The sequence below is a fragment of the Neovison vison genome, chromosome 14 (assembly GCF_020171115.1).
Source record: "Neovison vison isolate M4711 chromosome 14, ASM_NN_V1, whole genome shotgun sequence".
Lineage (NCBI taxonomy): Eukaryota > Metazoa > Chordata > Mammalia > Carnivora > Mustelidae > Neogale > Neogale vison.
The window spans coordinates 35,499,691-35,515,821 of NC_058104.1; the positions used below are offsets into that span (position 1 = coordinate 35,499,691).

Here is a 16,131-nt window from a genome sequence, read left to right on the forward strand (position 1 = left end):
CACTGCTGCAGTTCATCTCAAAGCGTAACTGACACACTAATCACTTTCCTCCTCTCCTGCTACCCTAGATTCCTCTCACTTTTTGCTAGCCCCTCTGTGGTCTACGTGGCTTACGTGGTGAGGCGGCTCAGACCTCCATCCCTAAGGAGACTGAGCCACCGGTTGCCATGTATTTCTCAAGCTCTGGCTGTTTTGTCCATTTACTGTCAAAACAGGGCAAAGGAGTACTAAGAGATACTCAGACAGATCATATGGGTGCCAAACGATTCAGTTTTACTATGGTGAAAAATTAAACAGTCTTAGTGTTCCCCTGGGCCTCAGGCCGTGTACACGCCTTCTCTACTGGGGATGGGACCCTCATTATCTCCTGGACAGCAGGGGCATCCAGCTCTGAAATCCCATCTGAGCATCTACGCTCTCAGACCATCTCCATCTCTGGCACTAGCAGCTGCGGGTTGGGTCTAGGAAACACTCGTGAGTTGCAGGGAGTTTCTTAGGGAGTGCTCTTGGGACCCACACCTATGGGGGCAAGGAGGAGAAGCAGAACCTGGCAAAGGGAGCTCAGGTGACAGCAAAGCCACAAAGGGACCTCAGTGGACCCCACAGGAATTCTGGAGCTGGGACTGCCCTCCAGAGTTGTTTGAGTTGGACTGAGGGAGCCAGGTTTTTTACCCTACAGTACCCTTCGGGCCACTAGCTGTACCTTCGGATACTAGCTGTCCTGGGAAGGTGTGATCTTGGGCAAGGAGCTCAGCTAGAAGCAGGGGTGGGGTGGAGGGGCAGGAATAAATCCTTCAGTCCTGAAGGGGGATCTGGACAGCACAGGACAGCAGTCATGACCATTCGTATCCTGCAATCCTACCCATCAGTGTGATCTTGACATCTGCCCTAAGGAGAGTTTTTCGCCTGGGATGGAGGGAAGGCAGACCCCCGGTGTGCTGGGTGCTGATACGCTCCCCTCACCAAACAAACTCTCACCAACCCCCTACTCAAAGGAAGATGGAGGAAAGGATGCATTTCATGAAGGAATTAATTTGATGTCAGGACAGACACCTTGCCAGACGGTTTGGAGGAAGAAACTGGTGATTGAGCATGGGAAGCCACCTGCTGGAGACTCCTTGAGGTTGAGAGCACCAAAATGAACGGCTCTGTTCATTCCCCGTTGTCTCAGCTTCTGCTAGACAGGATTTATCCAACGAAAATCTGCCCTGATTTATTGTCTGGGGAGAGCCACAGAAACGGCCAACGAAACAGGAACCTGCCCAGGTTGACCACGGAAATCTCTGCACAGAGCCCGACACCTTACAAATGCTTGGTAATTATTTGTTGAAAGCACAGATGCAAAGTGCTTACCCTCTCAGTGTCGTCAGAGTGGGAAAACAACAGGACCCATCTCATCACGTTGTTTCCTATTTCTTCTAGAATGTATTTTTGATAATATATAGTTTCCTAAAATTGTCCATTTCATCTGCTTTTTAAATCCGAGTTCCAAAAGGAGAAGACCCTTGTCTTGCCTACTGTTGTGTTCCCAACCTCAGTACAAACCACAAAGCGGGCTTCCCGTAAATATTTGTCCTATGAGTGAATGTGTGTGTGTGTGTGTGGGGGGAGATTATTTTGGAAAAAAGAAGGAAGAATTAATTCCTCTCCTAATCGTGACTCTTTTTTTTTTTCTCAAGCCACCCTTAACCTTTCCTCATTCAAAACATCCATGAAAACAGTGCACTTCCAAAACAGTGGGTGCTGTTGGTGCAACAATATTTAAAAAGACCATTACTGGGAGAGCAGCAAGGGGCTTCTGCGCTCTGCTCCCGCCTCGGCAGACCATTTCACATCTCTGCCGCACCCTCCTCGGTGCTTCTTCCATCCTCCGCAGTTGTTTTCCAAGAATGGACGATTCTCCCCCTCCCCACCCCCCACCCCGCGCAAGTTTTGTCCCCCTCCCCCCAATTTCCACTCACTCCCCTTTCCCGGGTCCCCGGAGGCCCTGTAACCGCACAGTTGTTCCAACTTCTGCCTCCTGGCGGCCATCCCGAGGGGCAGCGCCCGGGGTGGGGTGTCCTCGCAGCCCCGGGCGGTCCGCCCCGCCGCCCGCGGTCGGGCCGCAGTGCGCCGGCTCCTCGCGAGTTCGAAACAGTTGGGAGTTGGACCCACTCCAGCTTCGGCTCTGGGAGGCCCTCCGAGGGGGCCTGCCCTCCTGGGGCCATGAAGAAGGCCGTCCTAAAAGACAAAAAAGGTAACTGGGGAGTGGGGAGAGGGCGACGCCTGGGCGACAAAGCCTTCATCCCTTTGACTCACCTGTGAAATGGGACCGAACGTCAGACTCTTAGCCTGGGAGGAAGCCTCTCCCCATCATTTGTTGAGTAAACGATGCTTTACATACAGTAAGAGCCCCTCGTTGTTAGTGTATAGCTTCGAGTTTTGACAAACGACGACCCACACCATCAAGATGCGGAGAAGTGCAACTCCAGCCCTCCCCACCCCCACCTCCGTCCCTGCCCCCATCCCCATCCCCACCCCCACCCCCACCCCGGCTTTGCGCTGCGCCTTTGCCCCCAGCCTGTACTTCCGTGCCTGGCGCTCCCGATCTGTCTCCTGGAGTGATCTGTCTCCTGCAGTTTTGCCCTTTCTACGGAGAAGGTGGAATCATCGGGTATGGAGTCTTTTGAGGCTGCCTACCTTCCCTTAACCCTGCTGCCTTTTGAGACTGGGCTTCTTAGGTGATCTTATCCGAAGCTCATTTAACTTGCAAGCGGAGGTTGGTGCTCCCAGCCTGCTAAGAGGCCGCTTCTGTGTCTGTCCAGGGACTGGAGGCTGAAGGAGGGGTACGACCTCCTGCAAATCTCTCCTAGAATCCTGAACAGTCTCCCAGTGTGGAACCTTCTTTACACTGGGTTCCTTTATTTCTTTTCTAGAGAGCCTCTGTGGTTCGGGGGAAGGTGAGGTTGGAGATAAGCTCCAATGCTTGCTCAGGAGGGAAGGGCCGGGAACCTGGCTGTGGGGCCCACACCCGGGGGTGGAGGGACTGGCAGAGCCCCTCCCTCAGCAGTGAAGACCACTTCTGGGCCCTCAAAACACCACAGCCCTATGGATTTGCCAAAGGCTCGGCAAAGAACGGTTTGTCACTTGTCCTTGAGGAAAAGTGTGCTGAAAAGGAATGTCCCCAGAAGCTTCCTGTGGACTGAAAATAAGTCTTCCGAGGCGCTTCCTCTTGAGTGAACAACTTGTTTTAAATCACTCTACGTCTGAAACTTCTCTTTTGAGAGTTCTGTAGAAAACGTATCTCGATGCCTCTCCACCACCACCCATTGTCCCAGATTTTCCTGCCAAATGATCTTTTCCTGCTATTTCCACTATCATCATTGCCATTGCATGCATGGGTGAGGACAATAACTCTTTGATTTCCCACTTCCACTCTGGAGCCCACAATCCATGGTTTGTTTTTTTCTTTAAAAAAAAAAAAAGCCAATCTTACTGTGTCCTGCTTAACTCCCTCTTCAGCCCTTGCAGCGATGATGTCAGCCTGTGAAACAGACGGGTGGTCTCTGCCTGTGTTCCTCCCGCCTGCCCCATGCATCTCTCCCTCTCCCTCTGGGTTCTTTCCTGTCTCTGAGACTTCCTTCCTCTCTCCTTGGTCTAAATATTTCCTGTTGGTCCTTTTGACGTCCATTCAAACGTTACCTCCTGCATGAAGCCTCAACTGCCTTCTCCACAGGATACCTTGGCCTCCTGTCAGTCCCCCTCAGGGCTCTCCATATGCTTCCTTCATAGCGTGTGTTACCGTTTGTTATTCGACATACATTTACGTGACTGATGGAGATCTGTCTCTTCCGCTAAGCTGGAAGATCCATAAGGGCAAGAAATTGTTATTTCCCAGCGCACAGCCTGCCTCAGAAAAACTGATCAAGTGCAGAGGTGATAACTGACATTAATGAAGCACTCCGCAGGGGCCGGGCGCTGAGCAAAGCCCTTCAACGGTCTCATTTATACTCATAACAAGCCTCTAAGCTAGACATTTATTGTCCTCACTTTACTGACGGGGAAACTGAGGTACAGAGAGGTTACGAAACTGCTTCGGGCCCCCAGTCCTAAAACTGGCTCTGGGACCCCAGTGATGCGGTCATGTTGCTGTGTAGGTGATGGACTGAAAAAAGTCTCCCTCTTTTCATTAGAAACACAAACTGGCTTCAACGTCAAGTCATCTGTGCACAACTTGAGCAAAACTCAGCAGACCAAACTCACTGTGGGGAACCTAGGCTTGGGCCTGATCGTCATCCAGAACGGGCCCTACCTCCAGATCACCCACCTCATCAGGAATGGGGCTGCGGCCAGGGATGGAAAACTCAAGCCAGGTGACTGTGGTCTTCCCCTGCCTCCCGCCTGTCTGCCTCTGGGGAGACTCGGTTAGCAGGTGTTAGTGTCACCGTAATAATGATAATATTGCTTGAGAGCAGGTTTCTGCATGCCAGCCCCTTACTATCACTTTATCAACCCTCGCTGCGTTGTTTTTCTTCACCAAATTCTGACCTCAAGTCTGTAGGTAGGAGCCGTTGCTATCCCCCCTTCACAGGGGATGAAACTGAGGCTCGGTGAGCTTGAATTCCTTGCCCAGGTTCACCCCCACCTGGCACGTGGGATACACACACAGGTACGGTGTCACTCCAGAGTTTATGGGTCTTGGTGGATAAACCTTCCTTCTTCCGTAGGCAGTATGAATCATCGTTAGCGTTCAGATGCATGAACTCACTTCACCCTCCTGACAATCCCTGAGGTCGATTGTGCATTAAACCACCTTACAGGGGTGCCTGGGTGGCTCAGTGTGTTAAGGCCTCTGCTTTCGGCTCAGGTCATGATCTCAGGGTCCTAGGATCGAGCCCCGCCTGCATCGGGCTCTCTGCTCAGCAGGGAGCCTGCTTCCCCCTCTCTCTCTGCCTGCCTGTGATCTTTCGGTCAAATAAATAAATAAAATCTTTAAAAACAAATAAACAAACAAAAAAAAAACCCACCTTAGAGATGAGGAATCAGATATTTAGTAACTTGCCCACCAGGGATCAGTGGCTTGAACCCTCTCTGTTACACTTCTGAGCCCAAGAAACACCATCCTGCTTCTCTTGTCTTGGGGTGAATGATTTTTTCTTCCAGTTAGAGACGTGTTTTCCAGTGTCTGCTCCGGTTTAGGGCTGTGCTTGGGAGCCAAGGAGACACGATGGGCTGCAAGCGTGGTGAGAGGGAAGAGCCACCGGCTTAGCTGCTCTGCCACTTTGTAGTTCTGTGACCTTGGGCAAAGCCATCTAACCTTCCAGGTGTAGGTCACCTCACACTCTGATTTGGGATAATACCACCTTTGTCAGAGGCAGCTAGGATTTGGAAAGAGAGGGTTTATGAAAGTACTTTCAACACGACAGTTCGGTGGGAATACTGGCAGTCATTTCTCTTAGGCTGTTCTTAGTTTCCCGACTTGGGTTTTGTTGTTGTTGTTGTTTTTAATAAAAAAGGATGGTGGTTCAGTGGATTAAGCCACTGATTTGTAACTCTTACCTATTAGAATTACCTGGGGAGCTTATAAACCTGAGATGCCTATGCCCTGTTTCCCCAGAGGCTCTGATTCAATTGACCTGGGGCTGGGGATCGGTTAGTTCATGGTTTCAAAGCTCCTCAGGTGATTGAGTCTAAGTGCAGCTCCGGGTAGAAGCAGTGGGTTAAAGAAAAGAGATAAACGGTGCCGCTGTGAACATTCACCTCACCTTAAAATCCAAAACATCTTCTCCAAATGTCACTATTTGGTGCTGGGGCACAGAGTACCAGAAAGAGAGATCTGGACTTTCCAGACCAGAGGAAGCCCAGGACAGGTCGTGTGAACTTTTCTGCGTGTTCTCCTTAGCTTCTCTGGGGTCAGGTGACAGACGCTGGTCGGTAACCAGAGTGCATACGCGCTGGAGTGCAACAGGAGTGTGTTTTTATGCGTGGGAAGCAGGACCTATGGTCAGTGGGCTCCTTGAGGTCAGAGGCAGTCTGGAATTCATCTTTTTTTTTTTTAATTAAAGGTTTTTATTTATTTATTTGACAGCCAGAGATCCCAAGTAGGCAGAGAGAGAGGAGGAAGCAGGCTCCCTGCTGAGCAGAGAGTCCCATGCGGGGCTTGATCTCAGGACCCCTAGATCATGACCTGAGCCGAAGGCAGAGGCTTAACCCACTGAGCCACCCAGGCGCCCCAATAAAGGTCTCCATTTTTTAAAGTTTTTTTTTTTTTTTAAGATTTTATTTATTTACTTGACAGAGAGAGATTACAAGTAGGCAGAGAGTCAGGCAGAGAGAAAGGAGGAAGCAGGCTCCCTGCTGAGCAAAGAACCTGACGTGGGGCTCAATCCCAGGACCCTGGGATCATGACCTGAGCCGAAGGCAGAGGCTGTAACCCACTGAGCCACCCAGGCGCCCCCTTAACTTTTTTCTATTTGGTAATTTCTACACCCAATGTGGGGCTCGAACTCATGACTCCCAAGATCGAGAGTCGCATGCTCTTCTGACTGAGCCAGCCAAGTGCACCTGGAATTCATCTTTTAAATCCAGGACTTAACCTACAGTGCTGGCACATTTGGTATGTCTGTGCTTGATAAATGAGTAAGACGTATTTGTCACAGCCATTGTGCAAGGAGTTTCCGCCTCCGTGTTCTCATTTAATCTTTGCACCACTCTGAAAGGTGGGTAACAAGACAAGAGGGTTGGTGAGATGAAGGAAGTGGGTCAATGCACAGAGCTAAGTGGATGCACGGGGCTGGGGTTCCAGCCCATGGGCCCCATGAAATCCTGGAAATAGGATTTCAGTATCAGAGAGAGTCCAGAGTCCCAAATCTCTGCATGACCAGTCAGTCACTTCCCTTCAGTGTCTTGGTTTCAGAGACTGGAATTCAGGGCTTTTGACAATGATGGAAAATTTCAGAGGTGACAGTCCCCCAAGCCTACTATTTCTTTGACCACATTATCTCCCAGCTCCATTGTTTCTTATCCATGTGCATCAAATTTTTCTCTTCTGGTGCTTTAAAATAGGGTTTCCTTGGATTTCCCAGCTTAGTGTTAGTTTATTCTGGCTAAACTTTACAATCCTTTTGGCCAGGATGGTTTTAAGTATAGTCTGATATCTAGAGTCTTAAGAAATTAGTATAACTTTGAAGGCAAAATACAAGTCATATACCAGCCACATTCATTCAGTAAACATTTCCTGAATGCCTACTGTGTGCAGGTATCCTTTAGGCACGGGGTTATAAAGGTGAGCCAAACAGATGTGGTCTGTAACCACCTGGAGCTTATGGAACTCACAGCCTCAATGGGAGAGATGGAGCAAAATAGGCGAATCTATTTTGGCTGCTGCAAAGTTGATTTAACGTAGGTAATCCAGACAAAGTTTATATAATAATGTGGCTCCTACAGTCCATTAAAACAGAAAAAAACTGTGTAATGAGTTTGATATTCATAAATACCACATTGGTATGCCTTAATGAAGGGCAACGTTAATATCTGTTGGCAGAGTAATCACATTCATACGACGGCATGTTTGGTTCACAGCCAGGATGGTCATGGAATTACACTGTTTGTTTTCTGTCTTCTTGATCAAAAAACACGCTTTAACAACATAATTGAGCAGAATGCCAAGCCATAGCTTTCAGCTAAAAATGCTTCTTTTAACATTAGGCATATAAGCTCGTCCAGTGAGGGGTGTTTGTTGTTGGTGGGTTTTTGGTTTTTTTTTGCGGGTGGGTGTGCTGTTGTAATTAACCTTCATAGGATGAACAGCTGTTCCAGACTGCACACTCTGCAGGCAGCTGGGGAAAACCTGTTTCATTTAGCAGTTAGCTGCAGAGCCTTGGCTGGTTTTTACCCTCCGCTACTTTCTAAGACTGAAGTAGGTTTTCTCCACCCTTCTAAGTCTTTTCTTTACTACTTTCAAACTTCAGTTTCTGATAGGAAACTAGGACCTCGCACTATGAAAGTTCGTCTTTGGTATTCCCCAGAGGCTTCCTTTGAGATCAGCAGAATTCTCAACTATCGCACAGTGGGCTGTAGTCTCAGAGAAGTGGCTTCACCCTCTTACCGGAGGTTAGGCTTCGGATGTCTTGCAAAGAGGGTAATTGAGGGCCCCTAGCTTCCCATGCACAACGAGATGAGCCCCCCCTTTGGGACTTACCTGGAGTCCCTTCATCTAGTGTTAGCTATAAAGTCTCCATTAACCATTCGGCAGGCTGTTCTAGTACAATTTGCTAAGATTATACTCACTGTGAGCCCTTCAAAAGTCATTTCTTTGTATTCCTTCCTCTCTTGCTGGGTGTCCTTGTGGTAGTCAGGATTCTTCACTGCAACCAATAGAAAACCATCCTACTAAAGCACTGAATTTAGAACAGTGAGTCTGACAGCATTGCCGGAAAGGCTGGAGAACCACGCTTGGGAAAACGATGAGCGAACACAGGGCCACCTGTCCCCACCCCAGATGAGCGAGCACAGGGCCACCTGCCACCGCCCCCGATGAGCGAGCACAGGGCTACCTGCCACCGCCCCCGATGAGCGAGCACAGGGCTACCTGCCACCGCCCCCGATGAGCGAGCACAGGGCCACCTGCCACCTGTCACCGCCCCCGGCAGCAGGGTGCCGCTCTCACCCTTCTGAATCTCCTGCTCCGGGGTCAGTGACCCAGGTGGGCTTGCCCCGTGGCTGGATCTCCTTTACACGTCCATCACAATGAGTAATTAGTCTTTTTAACACCCACTTTGGGGGGTCCAGGAGCTTGTGATCAAGATGTGGTTTTCCTCCCACATGGTGGGGGATCAAAAGCTCCATGGTTGACTGTCACGCTTCCCTCCCTGTCCAGCAATGCCCTAAAGTAGACAACCTAGCTGTCAAATCCCTTTAACCAACATACTCCCTGTATAGACATCGTAAGCTTAATAAAATCATGCTACATGTCCAGTGTTTTTCATGCAGAATTATATGTTCAACTAATACTGTGCAAGGCAGGAAATTAAAATCAAAGTCTTGATGTTAATACCAGTGGAGGGCACTGGAAATTGCCAGGCAGGTACAAGAGAAACTAGGTCATTTATTCACTTAGTGTAAGTGGTTTTTTAATAGTAATAGCTATTTATTTTATTTGAAACATAAAATAAACTCTTAAGTGACTCTTAAGTGATGGCTCAGATTATAGATGGTTTTTAGCTTCTGACACACCAAGGACTAAAGAAATGCAATAAAAACATGAAATAATACCTACCATTACACCACTATTTTTTTTTTTAAGATTTTATTTATTTATTTGACAGAGAGAGATCACAGTAGGCAGAGAGGCAGGCAGAGAGAGGGGAAGGGAAGCAGGCCCCCTGCTGAGCAGAGAGCCCGATGTGGGACTCAATCCCAGGACCCTGAGATCATGACCTGACCGGAAGGCAGCGGCTTAACCCACTGAGCCACCCAGGCATCCACCATTACACCACTATTAAGAAACATCTTGCATGCATTCTCCATTATGCAAAGGACACTCATGTCACTGAGATGACCACATTTATTAAATAAAGGCTGAAGCCTGGTTTGGGTTCAGAATGAACCAACAATATGAGCCCTTAAAATGAAACACCTCACAGTAGAGCCAGAAGTGCTATGAACCCACTGACCCATTATCTTCATTTTACTGATAATTTTTTCCCTCTTCAGGTGATGTTCTGATTAGTGTTGGCCATGCCAATGTGTTAGGATATACTCTTCGAGAATTTTTAAAACTTTTGCAACACATCACCATAGGAACAGTACTACAGATCAAGATTTACCGAGATTTTATTGACATACCCCAAGAATGGCAAGAAATCTATGATTTAATCCCTGAGACCAAATTCCCAGTAACTCGGTGAGTAGATCTTTTTTTTAGGAACTCTTTTGTTATGCTAGCACGCCCGGGGCCATGTGAAGCACTGGGTCTTGGTTTCTTGGGAGAAGGATCTGCTGGACCAGCGGGGGAGGGATTGGTGAAACCACCACAATCATTTAGTGGGTTCTGAATCCTTTTGGAAAAGTACAATCGACAGGACCTAATGTGAAGCAGATTGATGAGCGCAAGAGCCCTGAACCTGGAGCTCGAAAGAGAACCATCCGATGGGAGCTCTGCCACTTGTCCCCTTGTCCAGAGTTGGCCTTAAACACATGCTATGAATCCCATTCCTTCATTTGTCTCCTGCACATTCAGCTTCTCTCTGGATCCTTTTCAACAATATGGAAGCCTTATTTTAGGCCTCTGCCATCTTCACAAACCCCACCTTGAGGCCGCTGTCCTCTCCCTGCCCCCCTAGCCAAGGTCCTGTCCCTTTGACTCCAATCGGGTGGAGAGATGCTGTAGCAGTTGTGGGCCATTTCCCCTGGAGATGATTTCTCAGGCGCTCTGCCCCCCTGCACCTTAGTGGAGGCCTTGCTTTCTTCACTTGGCCAAGAGACCTCTTGGCAGGGCCACCCACAGCCCTCATGTTCCGGACTCCAGGGGACTCCTCTCAAGTCTACATTACTCTTGGCTTCCGAGCAGCATTCGCCACTGTACAACCCCACCCCCACTCCTGTTGAAATACCATCTTCCCCAGGCTTCTGCCCTGCCCTTCCCTGGGGCTGAATTTTTGGCTTCCTTGTCTCAGTCTCCTGGGCCATCTCTCACTGATGCCTGTGGTTTCTATTACTCTCTGAATATGAGTGATTTTTCAAAATTGTATGACCTTCAAACTTGTACATTTAAATCCTCCCTCTACCACTTGGAAGCTCCATTTGGGTGTATCACGAACCCCTCACACTCCTTGTGCCGAAAAATAAAAAGCCAGCTCACCACTGATCTCCAGTGGCCCTATCTTACTAGCCGATCATTTGCCTCGCTGAACAAGTCAGAAATTTAGGGGTTGTGCTAGATTTCTCCATTCCCTTCTTTCCACCCCCAATAATCACGAGGGCTTGTCATTTTACCTTCCAGCTTTTTTTTTTTTTTTAAAGATTTTATTTATTTATTTGACAGACAGAGATCACAAGTAGGCAGAGAGGCAGACACAGAGAGAGAGGAGGAAGCAGGCTCCCTGCTGAGCAGAGAGCCCCATGTGGGACTCGATCCCAGGACCCTGAGATCATGACCTGAGCCGAAGGCAGCCGCTTAACCCACTGAGCCACCCAGGCGCCCCACCTTCCAGCTTTCTCTCACATTCGTCCATTTCTCTCCGGCCACCACCACCCCAGTAAGAGTCCCCATTCGGTCTCTACCATCCACTCCTGTCCCCTATTCATTCTCTACACAGAACAGTCCTTTTACGATGCAAGTCTGATTTTGACATGTTCCTGCTTAAAATCTTTTAAAACCTTCTCTTCTCGGGACAAACGCCCAAATCCTTGGACTGATCTGTGCTACCCCATGTGGCTAGTGTCTGTCTGTATCAACTGCAGCCTCACCTCATTCTGCTCTCCTCTGCCCTCTCTAGTCCACTTTGGCTCTCAGCTTTTTTGCCTTCTCTTTGCCTCGGGGCCTTTGCACTTGCTCTTTTGTCTGCAACATGTTTAGGACCCCGTCATTACTCATCCTTGAAGGTTTACAGTGCAAACTTTTTCCAAGAGGCCTCACTAAATTAGGAAGCTTTAAAACACTGTCTGGTCCACCCATCTTATGCTTTCAGGGCAACCTGTGTATCTCCATCACAGCATTTCTCCTAATTTCAAGGACGTAATCTGTATCATCCATTGTTTACTCTGTTGCCCTGGGAGAATGCAAATCTCTGCCATTATGCTAAATCTACCACAGGACTTTCCCATGTTTCCTTTATTCAGAGGGAATAAAAATTAAAACCCAGCTTTTGAGGCTCAGACAAATCACTTAATCTCTGTAACCCAGGAGTGCAAGAGACCCTTCGGCAGGTCAGATGCATGAGGAAGGTCTGCAGAGCATAACATGTATAACATGAGATCCTTTTCCTTCAACAATTCAGTGCTCTGATGCAAGAGTGGCTACAGCTGGGTATCTTTGGTTATAGGGATGGGCTCAAGGAAATCTGGCTGGGGACTGGACTAAGAACTAAAGGATGGCCCACATTGCATTGACATTACTTCGTATATTCCCACTTGCGGTCCAAGGGACTGATACGGTCAACAGATGTGCTTTGTTGGTCTCCTACAACAACATTTTGGAAAGTCAGAATAGCGGTGATCTAGAGAGAAAGGAAGATACAGGGAGCTTTGCCAGGGGCCAGTGCTCTTTCTTGACCCCCGGGGGGGTGTGTGGCTACCCAAGTGTTTATATATTTTTTTCCATTAAACTGATCTTTTTTGCATTTTTCTGTACATTTCAAAAATGTTTAAATGAAAAAATTTGAACTTACACATCTAAGATTTCATGGAAAGAATCTGCATCTGTGGTTTCTCATCAAAAATCAGAAGATGGGCTTGCTTTCCCACAGGCTGACAGCGGGACTACAGCTGGGTAGAGTTGTCAGTTCCCTTAGATCAAGCACAGATTGGGGACAGGTTTTTTCCCAAAATCCAAACCAATCATGATGTAGTTAAAAATCACTCACGGTAACACTGCTTACTATGCAGTGGACATTGCTTGACGAGCATTATACCTCTTAATCCTCAGGCCAAGGCTTTTTATTATCCTGATTACAGGCCAGAAAACGGAAGCCAAGAGAGATGTATGTAAACTTGCCAGAGGTCACAGGATCTAACTGTCACTGGGCCTGTCTCCAGAGCAGCGATGTTCGAGAAGAACGTACTGCCGTGGTGTAAATGTTCTCAATTTGTGCTGTGCCATGTAGTAGCCACGATTAAGCATGTGGAATGCGAGGAACTGCAACTGGGGAATTTTAAATTTTATTCAGATTTAATCAGTTTAAATTCAGCAGCCACACACAGCTGGGGGCCCCGTACTGCGGGGTGCAGCTCTCAAGCCTGGGTTCTTCATCATTTGTTTACAGAAGGATTATGCTTCTAAGCATTTTAAGTGTCCAGAGTTTGAGATACAGAATATTAACATCTAAGAATGGCAGACTGACCATTCAAAAGCAAAGAAGAGAGAAACAGAATAGCACAACTCGAGTACGAGGCTAAAACCCATGGATTCAGAAACAAGAGCAGACACTTTCTGAATCCCTTCCTTAACAAAGTGTTTACATCTAAGGCACTTTGGTAATTACATGGTAGGGGACAGGGAAGGAGCACAAAAGGAAAGTAAAGGCTTCTTACACAGAGCTTGTAAGATCTTTTTCAGGAGCAACTGGCACTTTGTGCACACTGGAGAATACTCCACATAATACTTGGGCAGACCTAGTGGTATAAAAACTGTTTCCAACTAACTCTGACCTCTGCTGGCTTATGGTTTTATAATCATACTTCAGTTAGGAAGAACCTGGCTCTACTACTTATTCTTTATAGTTACCTAATACTGAGTTACACAGGATATTCTTTGCAATCTGGAAAAAAAAAGTAACGTGGATTTTTTTTTCCCCCCTATTCACAAGCTGCTCAGGAAGTCCTGGGCATGTCTGCAGGCGAAGTGTTCTGATCCTAAGATCTTTTGAATCTCTTTGCACCCACTAAATCGAGGATGAAGGAAAATCCACATTTTAATGACTAGTAGTTCTCAGGGAGAATGACTCAATCACTAATTATTACCAGAAGAGAAAAACTTTAGGAAAACCTGTTCAAATTCTTGGAAGCAAACAGAACAGTCAGGACTGCAAGAATAGTAGTGATAATGCAAGCCAAGTCTGATAGGTTGGCGGCGCTGGAGGGGCGTTGGAGAAGAAAGAAATTTCTATTTCCTGTAGCAGGACTGATGTGCCAGAGGTCCAGAATCACAAAGACCAGGATGAGGGGGGAGCAGGGAACGGCATCTGTTCGGGGGAGTAGTAAGTCGGCACAGGAACCGCAGGTTTTAGAAAAGCTGAAGAGTTGCTAGCAGGCCAGTGCTGCCCAAGTTTCAACAGTCAAGAAAGCCAGGAGTTGGGGATGTGAGGGTGATTGGGCTGGCCAGGCAGGGGTCCCCTCTCTTCCCTCATCGCTCACGTGTGTCCCTCCGGAAGCTGCAGGGTCGGTTGAAGAGGACGTCTGTCCTTCAGTCAAAGAGGTATGAAGAGCTGTGCTCCTCTGCTGGAACCTCCAAACAAGCTCTCAAGTAAGCCAATAGTTGAGGCAAGTTACAAAAACGTCTTTAAAAGCATCTAGCCAGAGGGGTGCCTGGCTGGCTCAGTTGGTTCAATGACCACCTTCAGCTCAGCTCACGATCTCAGGGTCCTGGGATTGAGCCTCCCATCAGGCTCCCTGCTCTGGGGGATCTTGCTTCTCCCTCTGCCTGCCGCTTCCCCTGCTCGTGCTCTATCAAATTAAAAAAACAAAAAACAAAAAACAAAAAAACATTTGGCCAGCAAGAGATAAGTAGAATACTGAACAAGACACATCTGGACATAGAGGGCATTGTGTAAGTCCATGCTTTTAAACCCAAAAGAGAGGCAAATAATGAATGCTCAGGAGAAAAAAAGAAGACTCAAAGATTTCCCTATCACTAGTGTGTTGAAGATCTTGGAGGCCCACTAATTTCTGAATATGCTAGAAATTGGTAATACCCTGTTATTGTGGTTATTGCTAACCCTATGTGACCCATTAGAACAGAGCTCTGTGGAAGAGATGGCTGGGTTGACTATCATTCTGGAGGCAAATTAACCTACACTTTAAGGCCTGCTAATATTCTGGTCAATACTCTGGCTTAAGTTAGTACAAAGCAATGTGAAATGATCCAAGGCAGAATTCGATTTACACTTAGGAATGGAAACAAACGTAAAGGTACTTTGAAAGAGAAACTGTCGAAATCATATCCTTTCTTTTACGAACCAAAGCGAACCAAGATGTCTTTTAAGACATCTTGTTAGGGGACAATGAATGTTCAGACAATTAACAGTCCATTTCTTTTTTTCATTTCAGCCCAACAAAGAAAACTGAGGAGTCAAAAGATGACCTTTTGGCAAGCAGTGATGACAACGAAGATGTAGTTTCAGATAAAAAACTTAAGTATTATAAAGACCCAGGGTCCCCTGGGCCTCAGTCTGCAACAAGACCAATGTCTATCTCCAGAGAGTGGCATGGATATAAAAAGGAGAACCATACCATTAGTGTAGGGAAAGACATTCAGAGTGACGTGATGATTCACAGAGATCACAAGAAAGAAGTGAGAGCCCCTTCTCCATACTGGACAATGGTGAAGCATGACAAGGAAAGCTCTTCCTCCTCCACCGCCTCCTCCACCTCAGATGCATTTTGGATGGAAGACTACGCCCAGGCTGAAAAGAGCAAGGATCCACCTGTATCGAAAGCTCCCACCCAGGCTGAAAAGAGCAAGGATCCACCTGTATCGAAAGCTCCCACCCAGGCTGAAAAGAGCAAGGTTCCACCTGTATCGAAAGTTCCCACCCAGGCTGAAAAGAGCAAGGTTCCACCTGTATCGAAAGTTCCCTCCCAGACTGAAAAGAGCAAGGTTCCACCTGTATCGAAAGTTCCCTCCCAGACTGAAAAGAGCAAGGTTCCACCTGTATCGAAAGTTCCCACCCAGACTGAAAAGAGCAAGGTTCGACCTGTATCGAAGGTTGCTTAGGAGGCAGTCTGCAAGTTGGTGATCACATAAGCATCTATCTTGAACACACCCAACTTTTGTGCATTGCTCTGTACAGGTTTGCTATACTTACAGTAATATGTGCAGACTTCACAATTCTTTCACAAGTGCATTGTAATGCCTTCAGAGACCTTCTTCCATGTGATAGCCAAACACTGCCCTGGGGCTGGACAGGCCTCACCACCTTATTCTCAAAATAGCAATGTCATTCACATCCTTCACACACTCCCTTCCGAGAAGAACGTCTCATCTTTTACAGCATGCAGCAGAGGAACCCAGGATCAGAATGCATGAACATAGAAAGAATTTCACTTTTTAAGGTAAGTATCACATTTTTATTTAGATATTTAGTTTCTCTTGTTTTGCAAACTTCAGATGCCCTACTTAAAATAAGAGATGTATTTTTCTGGCTGGTTGTTCACATAACAATTTTTCCCCCTTTTTAGCCCTAAGAAACAAAAACAGATGAGCGAGAGGAAGAT

General features: G+C 47.4%; 1 protein-coding gene across 2 annotated transcripts; it reads left to right on the plus strand.

Moving 5' to 3' along the window:
• The first annotated feature begins 2,205 nt into the window (after positions 1 to 2,205).
• PDZD9 (PDZ domain containing 9) lies at positions 2,206 to 15,930 on the plus strand. Of its 2 annotated transcripts, XM_044233523.1 has the most exons (4): positions 2,206 to 2,236; positions 4,173 to 4,352; positions 9,694 to 9,883; positions 14,965 to 15,930. In XM_044233523.1, the coding sequence occupies exons 1-4, from the start codon at positions 2,206 to 2,208 to the stop codon at positions 15,629 to 15,631; spliced, it is 1,068 nt and encodes a 355-aa protein (XP_044089458.1). In that variant the 3' UTR covers positions 15,632 to 15,930. The 2 variants fall into 2 exon arrangements, with proteins under 2 accessions (XP_044089458.1, XP_044089459.1); XM_044233524.1 differs by lacking the exon at positions 4,173 to 4,352 and having other exon boundaries at positions 14,965 to 15,921.
• Positions 15,931 to 16,131: the final 201 nt, after the last annotated feature.

Coding starts and splice junctions, on each gene's coding strand:
- PDZD9 (XM_044233523.1), top strand. CDS start 2,206: ATGAAGAAGGCCGTCCTAAAAGACAAAAAAG. Junction 2,237..4,172: donor CGTCCTAAAAGACAAAAAAG/GTAACTGGGGAG, acceptor TCTTTTCATTAG/AAACACAAACTGGCTTCAAC. Junction 9,884..14,964: donor ACCAAATTCCCAGTAACTCG/GTGAGTAGATCT, acceptor TTTTCATTTCAG/CCCAACAAAGAAAACTGAGG.